Consider the following 11,328-nt stretch of genomic DNA (forward strand, 5'->3'; position numbering starts at 1 on the left):
CTAATTGCACATTGACATCCCTAGTTGCATATTTGCTAACAATTTAAATATTTAGTAAACTGATAAACGCTCGATTTTACACTAATAAATTTTAATTTAATAAAACTAAACAGTTATTACAATTGTGAGGTTGAGAGACAAATTGACGAAAAAAAATTGAGATATTAATTTTTTTTTTCTATATGGCTCAAAATACAATAAGAATAAATATTTAATATTAATTAAATATAAAATAAAAGTTTCATAAATTTATGTAAAAAAATTTCATATATATTTTAATACAACAACAAAACCTTAACTCCAAAGACAAAGTTAAATATATAAATCATTTTTCGTGATTTATTTTATTAAAGGCTAATTATATATTAATATTTAAAAATTATAAATCTTATAATATTAATTTTGTTTACATCATTTTTTTTCCATCTCATTCATTCTATTACTAATTTATTATATTTACACCCTAAAGTATTTGATTTTCCACTAATATATATGTATATATATTTTTTAATTTTAATCCATTTCATAAATCAAATTGCTATAGATAATTATTCTATAAATTAGTTACATAATTGATTCTCACCTCTTCCTCTCTCACACCCTTTACTTCCCTTCTCTCTTCTTATTCACTCTCATATTCTTCTTCCTTTTTGATTCACACTCTCTCATTCACAAGACTAATAAATAATTATCAATTAATTTGACAATGAAAAATTAAAAATGCAAGTGAGGAAAAAAAATAATAAAATGATAATTTCATTTTTAGAATAGAGGGTAAAATTATAATTCCTCTTTTTCATATGAGAACCTGTTTAGAGAGACATTTTTAAAATAAAATAAAATGTATTGTATGATTACTTAATTTTATTATATATTAAAATCATTTTGTTATAATAAATAAGATAAATTAATGAAATTTTATAATTCATCTCATAAAATTTTTGTATAAAAATAATAATTATAAAAAATTATAAATATAAAATTATATTTCCCTACAAAGTTATCCACTAAATATATAGCATATTATTCATTATAGAAAATACTAAAATAGTTAAAATAGCACTAAAATTATAAACATATATGTATAATTCTAAAATTATGTTAAGCCATCACATTTTTTGTAAAATTTTAAATGTGATATGTTAGATTATTATACCTTATTTGATTTTGTCTTAACTAATAAATTTTTTATAGTATGACTAATAAATTATCATATTTTTTGCAACATTTTAAATTTTAATTAAAATAATAAATTTTAAATGTGAAATGTTGGATGAGTATTCTCTATTTGGTATTATCTATAATTTATATTTTTTAAATATTTATTAAAAGTATTATATTTTTTTACATGAAGATTTTTTTTCTATTAAGTTGATAATTTTTCTTACTATATGGAAAAAAAAAAGTATCATTTTACAAAAGTCTTAGTAGACGCGTTAATCAGCTTTCTATGAAAATTTTACTTTATATGAAATTAAGTAATGAATAATCATAGAAGACACTGTAAAATAAATATTAAGTGATATTATTGACAGAAATTGAGGAATAAAAATTAAACCCTAAATTGAGAGATTATGAGTAAATTCAACTCCTTTCTGTGTGACATTGAGAGGTAACTGTTAATGATACTGAGGGACACTATCATTATTATAGATTCATCAGTGAGTGAATGTGTCAAATCAGATACTGTGTACATGCATTGCTTGTATAGTCTCCAAGCCCTGTAGTCCTTTATGAGAGGTTATTCTGTGACATTCATACCTAATTTGGAATACTTCCAACATTCATCAAGTACTAGCAATTTCCTTATCAACAAATCTGATTATTGTCCCAAGCCAATCATCAGGAATAGTGCCTCTCACTTCTCCACATAAGGCCCTCAATGAGTGGCTTGTTGCTGCCTGTATTTATCCAATATTAGAAATGTTAAAGGGGAGAGAGAGAGAGAGAGAGAGAGAGAGAGAGACCCAAATGAATTGAAAAAAAAATATTTTGATCAAAGTATTGGCTGAAAGCCATCACCTTCACAATGTAGACATCAATGCCAAGTTTAGCTATCATTGCAGCTTCTGATATCTTGGTCACCATCCCCCCAGTTGTATCATGGGCTGCTACAGTTATCTCAACTGTTGATAAAGAAATGGAAACCTTATTTTGATCTGGTGTTATGATCTCAAACAGCAGAGGCATAATCTCCTATACCAATAGGAATATCACTTCTATTCAAAACAAAATGAGTAATCAAATTTATCACTTCCATCAACAATCACGGAGAAAAAATGGGTATTTATCCTAAAATTATAATCTTTATGGCTTTAGACTATCATGGACCCAATATCATGCCTCTAATAGATGCATGAAATGAGAGTCCATGGAACATCTAAATAGTCATGTCTAAATAATGCAATAAAAGAATTTAAGATTGAAATTTTCTATCAGAAATATTTTGCAACATCAAAGCTTAATTACGTGCACAAACCTTGCTTATTCATGTTGTGTAGTGCTGGCTTCACAACAGACCAGCTTCCGTCCTCATTCACAGCTGTCATGGTTAGAGAATTGGTTATGCACATACAGTTTGAAAGATCCACATGCAAGATCTGGGGAGAATGTGAGTACTCACCAATTTCCCTCAAGAGTACTGCATCAGGTTCTGAAGGTGGACGGTCATAAACACCCAAAACATCTGTCTTTATTCTATGTTAATTGGAGAACAAGGAAATAATTTTGGTTCACATCTATGACAGGCAAAGATGAGTATCATAAGTGCTAGAATTGCACAAGCACATGCACATACTAGAGAGAGAAAGAGACTGGGACAGGGACAGGAGTAAGAGGGGGGAGGGAAGTGATGCAAAACTGTCAAGCATGGAAACTCCAGGGGCAAACTAGAGATAGTCACAAGACAATGTAGTCTTACTTATCCATTGAATAATTTACGATCACTTCTGATACTCACAGAGAGAGAGAGAGAGAGAAGTGATGAAAGCTGTTAAACATGGAAACAATGGAAGCCAACTAGAGACAATTCATAAAACAAGGTAGAATCGTTAGTCATTCATTATACAGTATAAGATTGTCACTTCCATTAATTACTTCATCAACTTAGTGTTTACACAACATTAAATTTTCTAAGTTGATGCTTCTTCAAAACCATGACATTAGTACCATTAACGATGTAGTACTAGGAATATAAGATGACCATCATTAAGAATCTACTTCTAACTGTGCACAATCAAACACGAGGATTTAGGTTCTGATTCACAAAGCTGTGTCCAAGATTTGGAAGCATTTGAAGAAATCATGACATGGAAAAAGGATACAAGAAAAACAACATATTCAGGTTTCAAGTAGGCTGCAAGATGGCGTATAATGACATCACCACTCAATATGGTGCATTCCTGATTAAATGAGGAATTCAATATCATGTCAACTCCAATTCTATAACTACAAGGCTGCACTCATGTATCCTCAAAGAGAGAAAACCTGTAACTCATCGAGTACAGCATCTCCATGTAGAACCTAGAAGGAAAATAAAAATCCATGATCATACATCATTTTCAACCAAAAAGAGAAAAAAATGGAAAAAAAATTCAAGTGAGAATATAAGGATGCCAAATGAAAGTAATCACAAGTCTCCTTAACGTAAGTACATACAAAAACAAGAGGTTTGTGCTAAAAGTATGCCTTACTGATCACTAGAGGATAATCTTGTTCATGCATAATGGCTACACCCTTTGACCTAAGAATCATATGATTTTTCAAAAAATGTAAACTGTAGGAAATATAAAATATGCCTCCTAAGACCCTGCTTTGGTGGTACCATATCAGGTACTGAATGATATTGCTATTTCAGAATCCTTGACTAATTATTCATCATGAAATGTGAAATGAATGGCTTTGCTCTAGGGATCAGCTTGCATATATTCTTCCATACCGGAGAACAGGCAAGTTGATCCTATTGGTCCATATTTATTTGAATTTGATATATCTAGTTTTGATCCAGTCAGTCCATATGGAATTGGAGTTGGAGGCTTGCAGCCAAACCTGCTTGAGAAGGCAGGCTCCATTCCATCGCCTAATGCTTGGGATGCCCAAGCAACCCTCCTTTTCCATTTGCAAAGCTATAGGTATTTTGCCTTCTGTTGAAGAACCAAAATTTTCATATCATATCATAGTTAACTCAAGTAAACCTCAGTCCAAAACTAGCTAGGGTTGGTCTTGGTCATCTTCGTTGTTTTTCTCTATTATGCTCCATTTAGAGCAAAACTTTCTGTGAGTTATTGTGATGTCAGAATATAACATCCCAAACAATTGTGTACACCATTTTACAATTGACATCAAAGACATCTTTGACATGACATGAGAATAACTGATCATCTGGTTTAGGTACATTTAGTTTCAGTGAACTCCCACATTCCATGGAAGGGAAAATATATTCTGTAATGAAAATTTTATAATATTTTCAAGCCTCAAGGTACCAATAGGGATTGAAGAATTATATCTTACAGGTACAAATCCAGAGTCAATTGCCTTTGTCACCAGTGACAAATCAGCTGATGTCATCTGAGGGAAGGAAAGAGTTCCCACTTAGAAATAGAAACTATACTACATCACTAATGATGGATAAATAAAAGTCGCATATTTGATGCATATTAGATAATAAATACAAATTAAAAACACTATTTCATAATGTCTCTAACCTTTCTATCTGAGGTTGACCATCCACATGAAAATGGAGACATTCCAACAGAAGGAATACCCTCTGTGAGAAAAGAACATAAAAGAGTGATGCAGTTCACATCCAGAAACAAATTACAGCAATAGGTGCTAAGAAGAAACTAGCAAACATTAATGGATGGAAATTTCATGACTAGATTAAGTGTCACATTCCAATTACACAACATCAAGATACCACTTACAAATTTCAATGGTCATAATTTGTTAGAGCAAGAAACATGACTCAGAAAATGAAAACTAAAGAGATGATATCAAATATTCCAAAACCAAAGCAATTGATAGTTGATAAATCACATGTTGAAAAATAATATTGCACTGCAACAACCCTAAGCACAAACAATAGAACAAAGAGATAGAGACGCAAGAAAAGGAAAAGACAGAACTTTATTTGGTTAGCAATGTGGTTACATCTGTCTATAGGGCTATTATGCGAAAAATACGCATAAATACACACAAATTAGAAAATAGAGAGAGAGAAGCTAACTCAAGGATTTTACATGGTTCAGCAAGTTTGCCTACATCCAAAGGCAGCCACATGCTTTTTCCACTACTGAAAAGAAAATATTACGGCCCTATTTATATTGATCTAATCCACGTACATCCAAGATTCCTAATACAAACAGGTTTTACAAAATAACCATCCAATAATAATAAAAGGACCAAGACCATAAACACCATACTGTAACGCCCTTGCACCCCCAACTACATGCTAAAGAGCTAAACAAAAATTATCCTTGACCTGGGGAGCTCTTCAAAAGAAAGGGTATTCTGCCCCTCGTCACCAGCTATCTTTGCTGGGGCCCTAGTGAACAGTAAATTCCCCTTTAATAAATATGAGCCATAACTCAACATCTATATTAGTTTTTAGACAAACAACACAATAGTACAGCCACTATTACAATCTTTTAGTGTTTCTCCCCTATTGTTACTGTTGGAATTGATGAGACTCCATTTTAAGGGACAGTGCTATGTAAAGTCAATAGAGATTTTATATATTCCTAATAAATAGATTCCTAATTAGTAGATTTCATATATTCCTATTTAGTATAGGATTTATATTCCTAATTAAGTAGAGTAATCATAGGAAATTTATATATAAATATTTAATCTTCTATTTTATAGAAGTAATGAGAATAAAGATGTAGTTTTTTGTGTTCTTTCCTTTCTTCCCTTCCTTTCTCTTTCTTCTTCGTATTCTTAAATCTTAACATGGTATCAAAGTATTCAATTCATTAGAGTTTTAGCACTATTCATAGGGTACTATTCATCCTTGCTGTTCATAGCATTGTTCACAGAAATAGTTTTTTGAGATTTTGGGTTATGCTACCATTTTTCTTTGGAGATTTTGGGTTGTGCTACCACTTTTCTCTGAAATTTTTGGGTTATTTTGTATTGATTTCAATTCCTATTCCAAGAAACTTTTAGTTTATGTATTAATTACTGTTGTGCACCGTGAAAGCATGTAAACTGTAAAAAAATAAAGCAAACATACAAACACTAATATTTACGTAGTTCACCCTCTTAACATAGGGTTACATCACAGGTATGCTATCTTCCACTATCATCAATATTAAATAATCATTACAAGCTCAAAACTATACTACCCATTAATCCAATGACACACAAGAGAATCTACACTACATAATTGCTTATAGCAAATACATTAGTTAATCTTCTCAGTCTCCTCTAGACATAATCCAATATATTTACTATTACAATTGCTATACCACAAAGGGTATCTTCAACTATATGGGCAAGAACCCTCTCATTAATGGATAAGAATTCATTACTTTTGAAATCTATGTCTTTTCTCCACCTTAAGCGAAAGCGTCTCTCCACTACAATGGGCAAGTACCCCTCATCAATGGATAGAGCCAAATCTTCAACAATTGGCATACCGCCTCTCTGCAATAGGCGACAACTTCACTCAATGAGCTGAAAACCACTCTTTTCAATAGGCAAAGCCACTCTCCATGGGCGAAACCCCTCCCCATGGGCAAAGCCACTCCCTATGGGCTAAGCTAAATAACCTTTCTATTATTCTACTATTTATAATGTTAATTCCCTCAATCCTAATCTGATTAGGAATCTCACTCAATTTGGAAATAACACTAAAATAGGAGTTCTACTCTATGTAGGAAATATACCTCCATCCTATTGAGGAATATTTCTCACACTCAAATTAGGAAAATATTTTTTAAATTAATTAGGATTTTGAGTCATAAATCTAATAACTACTATGTCTCTTTTGAGTCCTCCTACCTACTAGCCCATTCAAAACTCCTTTAAAAGTTTGTTGAAGTTTGGACAGCCACTATATTACAGCCATATAGGTTGTTTCGGTAAAGATCCACCCACTATTTTGTTGTTTCTCCTCACCGACATTGTCTTTAGAGAAGGAAGTGCAACCTTGAAAGCTGCATTGTGTTGATATTTCCTCCCGGCATTGCCTTTGGAGAGGGTTTGTCGTTTTAGTTAGTGTCTTTGTGTAGGTGGTTCTAAATTTGCTTTGTGAGCTATTGTGAGGGAATTATTAGCTTCAATGAGAATCTAATCAAAGGGAGTGTTGGAATTGATGAGATTCCATTTTAAGGACGACTATTATGAAAAGTCAATATGGATTAGACAAAACCAATTGTTAAAATGTGTCTCAAATTCCTATTGGGCTAGAATTCCTATCTATAAATATTACTACTATTAGGGATATGACTTCATGACTAAATATAAATTTTCAATAAGTAAGGTTGTATTCTAGAGACTTGATGGCTTTGGCTTTGGAAGTAACTTAGCCTAACATGATACAAGAGGGTGAGAGACGTATTTTGGGTTCTATAATAGTGGATGTACAAGGTTATGAGATTAGCTTTTGGGTGCAAATTATAAAATTATTCCTTTTAGATGTTAATTATCTTATAGCGAAGAATTATTTCTCTCTCCATTGATGTAAGCAGGGTTGAGTTGAACCACATAAACTTGTATTATGTCTTTATTCTTGTTGATTATATAGATTATACATGGCCATTAGCTTTGCAATTATGCCAACACAACATGCTATTTTTTGTAGAAGCAAGGTAGTATCAAAAATAGAAGTTAAAAATTTCAACATTTCTCGACAATATAAGTTCTCAAATATAATTAATCAAATAATAATCGTCAAAAAACTTTCTTTGGTGAGGATAATCTTCGTTTGGTGGGGATTTTTAAAATCCACAGACAAATAGGGATATTTATAGTTTGTTGTTGACAATAGAGTCATGTAAATGGGAATGTAAGTTGTTCTGTGTGTGTGTGTTTGTTCTATTCATATACTTAAAATATGCACATGTGTTCTGTGTGTGTGTGTGTGTTTGCTCTATTCATGTACTTAAAATATGCACATATGTTATGTATTCATGTGCACAGATGTCTACCAGATCCCATGACATTCACACCAAAACCAGTTATCAGAATGAACAACAGATTGTGGGAAAAAAAGTTTTCTTAAGTAAAAATAATGTCCAGCATTTCTTGCACTTGTTGTAGTGAAACGCAAAGACTATTTTCTCTTGTTCAAGAAAAAAGAGATGAAACAGAATGGACAGATGGATATTGCCTTTCAGTTACTAGATTAATACCTCTAGCTAGTACTCGAACAATTTCAAGATTGAGAGTGGTCACCTGAAACCGTGCAAAAGAACATAAAAAATAATCAATATGGTAGAATAATAATATGTCCTATGATTTGTCTGCATGATACTACACAATTAATAGCAAATTTTATAGCATGAGTAGAATAAAGACCAGACAGATGTGAATAAATTTCCATGTTTCAATCAGTTAAGAAGGAAATGGAGTCTAAAAATCATAGTTGCCTTCAAAAAAACTGGTTTAGGGTTGAATAAACAAGTATCATCATTTTTTGTTTAAGTTAATGGCTTCTAACGATCTGAAAAAGGAGTCATGTAAACTGTATAGGTTCATAAGTAACCGAAAAATCTAAAAGGAAAAAAATATTGGCAGCATCTAGCCCATCCCTAGTTTGAACTCAGACCCTTATCTGCCACACTTTTGTTCCGTGAACTATGAAGACTTAAAGATATCACTTTGCCACATGTAGTGAAGAACATGCTTAATAAAGCCTTTTAAAAAAATCAATATGAAATCTTTGAAACTTTATAGGAATTAAAGGGAAACTTGGCTATGCAAGAAACCTATTTCTCCAAGGCTTCACAATGGCTACTATTCTCATATATCAATGGGAAAACATTAATAACTCTACCAATGAAAATATATATCTGATTAGAGCAGTTACTCAAAAAACTGCCATTAACCAGTTTCAAAAAGTATTTATCAACTTCTCTGTTCAAATTAAGTTTCTAAATTTTTGGTATCTATCATGCAAAGTGAGACCATAATTGTAGAAAAAAAATTCGGCATGGTTCAGCAACAGCAAAATATTGAAGCATTATAAAGAAGTCAAATATTTTCGATTGCGAATAAAATACTGTGCACTTGACTTCATAGCATAGTGCAAAAAGGTTTGGCATACTCTCTAAAAATCAGGAGAAAAAGAAAATATAACAGAAAAGGAACTTTCTTACAGAAATGCGCGTGGCAACAAAACCAGCCCTGACTAGCGGTTTGTGCAGTCCTCCCTTATGAACCCCTGATTTGCTAGCCTGAAAGTGCCCAAAAGAACCTAAAGCCAACAGTTCAGAAGAAAAATTCAACATAATCACGGAATCAGATATCTTTTAGCAAGCAAGAAGTGTGAAGATCACTTCAAAAAATCAACTCCTACTGATCTACCGGAAGCTAACGAACTCCTTCCTATTGCAGTACAAAAAGAAAATACAAATTCACTGACCATAATCTTCTGCAATAATAATAATAATAATAATAATAATAATAATAATAATAATAATAATAATAATAATTTCTGTTCGTGCTTCATATAATCTTGGCATGGTACTGCTCATAAAGAAATGAAATCACCAACCGAAAACACCAATTTTCATGCCTAATGTCTTTAATGATAATTCAAGCAACAGATATGTAAATCACCTGCTCCATGAACAACAACAAAACTGCTAGAATCCAATAAAGTTTGATTTTCAAAATTAGCCACATCACAGGAAATTTCGGGTTTTCCGGGTCTCTTGCTCCAATCCATCCCAACAACCTTTTGGGAGCCAGATCCAGTAATCATAACTTGCCTAAGCTGTGAGGATACAATCTCAAGATTTTCTTCATTTACCTTCTCTAGCTCATTCTTACAAGTAATTGCAGCACCGCCTGCATCCATTGTACTATCATATATCAATAATATATAAACGCAGAGAGGAAAATGGAATTTCTTGAACAATCCTTCAGATTCTTGTCAAAGTTATTCGTTGGGCATTTGTGGGTCCATGAAATACTAGCATATGAACATTGATTTCAATGATGATTAGGCTCAAGTTACTAGTTATGAATCTATTGTAAACTATAACACGATAAGAATCAAACCCAGTTCAAGTGAAAGCCACTATATTCTCATTGGAAACATTGAACAGAAAGAACTGTTCCCCAGTCAAGTGTTTTCAAGAACTTGTCAAGGTCAGATTGACCGCGAAAGTTTTGATTGATAATTTAAGAAGTTCAAGAAAAGACAAGGGTTAATCGCAGAATCTGAGAGAGAGAGAGAGAGAGATGACGGACCAAGTTTAACGATGCAGCGAATTGGTTTAGTGAGATTGGGACGACGTGTGGAATCCTCCATTTCTGTGCTTTCTGTTCTTGCTTCAGCTGTAATGCTTGATTCCACTTTATCAGTTCAGTGTATTCCCAAAGCTAAGGATCTATCTTAATGGGTAAATATAGCACTTAGTTCAGGTGTTTTGCCATTTTAATACTTTCCTCACTCTATTTTAACAAAAGAAATTAAAACATTTTTAAGATTTTGGTTTAATACTTTCCTCACTCTATTTTAAAAAATAAATTAAAACATTTTTAAGATTTTGTTGTCTTTATTTTTGCCCCTCTTTGTCTATTTTTAACCAATTTAGTCATTAGTCAAAGGATTTAAACACGGTTTAATAAGAGAACATCTTATAATTTACCCCCTTATCTTACTCTTGCAAGCCCTCCTTAGTTTTGGGGATCTTATAGACCCATTAGCTTCTTCTTAGTTTGTCGTTAAACCATTATCATACTAAGCAAACTAGCTGTAATGCCACCTATAATGCCTCGACCCAATTGCATAATATTGTCCGCTTTTAAGTATTTATCCTTTAAGTATTGTCATTATCGAGTATTGTCATTACCAGACCCAAAAACACGCTATATAGTTATGCAATTCACGCCTTTATAAATATCTTTTATTTGTGCTCCTATTCTAATGTGGGTAGATTCATTCCTACCCCATTGTCTAAAAGCCTGCTAGAAGCCCAACTTTACCCTCGAGATGTTACAGGAATGTCCAACTGGGAGTTGGACCAAGGAAAGGATGGAATAAAGAATGATGCCTAGCTGTGAGTAACTGTGGTGTTTGAGGGCGAAGAGTGTGGTGGCATTGGGGTTAAGGTGGAGAGATGTGTTTTTTTAGTATGCATATTCTTATCTTTTTTT

General features: G+C 32.4%; 1 protein-coding gene across 2 annotated transcripts; it reads right to left on the bottom strand.

Moving 5' to 3' along the window:
- Window positions 1-1,579: 1,579 nt before the first annotated feature.
- Window positions 1,580-10,590, bottom strand: LOC110643207 (isopentenyl phosphate kinase). Of its 2 annotated transcripts, XM_021795492.2 has the most exons (12): window positions 10,420-10,586; window positions 9,784-10,014; window positions 9,321-9,418; window positions 8,355-8,397; window positions 4,704-4,765; window positions 4,510-4,566; window positions 3,487-3,522; window positions 3,324-3,401; window positions 2,624-2,690; window positions 2,480-2,542; window positions 2,023-2,126; window positions 1,580-1,901 (listed from the first exon to the last, which is right to left on the bottom strand). In XM_021795492.2, exons 1-12 carry the CDS (start codon window positions 10,478-10,480, stop codon window positions 1,788-1,790), a joined length of 1,014 nt encoding a protein of 337 aa, XP_021651184.2. In that variant the 5' UTR covers window positions 10,481-10,586; the 3' UTR covers window positions 1,580-1,787. The 2 variants fall into 2 exon arrangements, with proteins under 2 accessions (XP_021651184.2, XP_021651192.2); XM_021795500.2 differs by lacking the exon at window positions 1,580-1,901 and having other exon boundaries at window positions 2,112-2,196; window positions 10,420-10,590.
- Window positions 10,591-11,328: the final 738 nt, after the last annotated feature.

This window comes from Hevea brasiliensis, chromosome 9 (assembly GCF_030052815.1).
Source record: "Hevea brasiliensis isolate MT/VB/25A 57/8 chromosome 9, ASM3005281v1, whole genome shotgun sequence".
In the NCBI taxonomy this organism is placed as follows: Eukaryota; Viridiplantae; Streptophyta; class Magnoliopsida; order Malpighiales; family Euphorbiaceae; genus Hevea; species Hevea brasiliensis.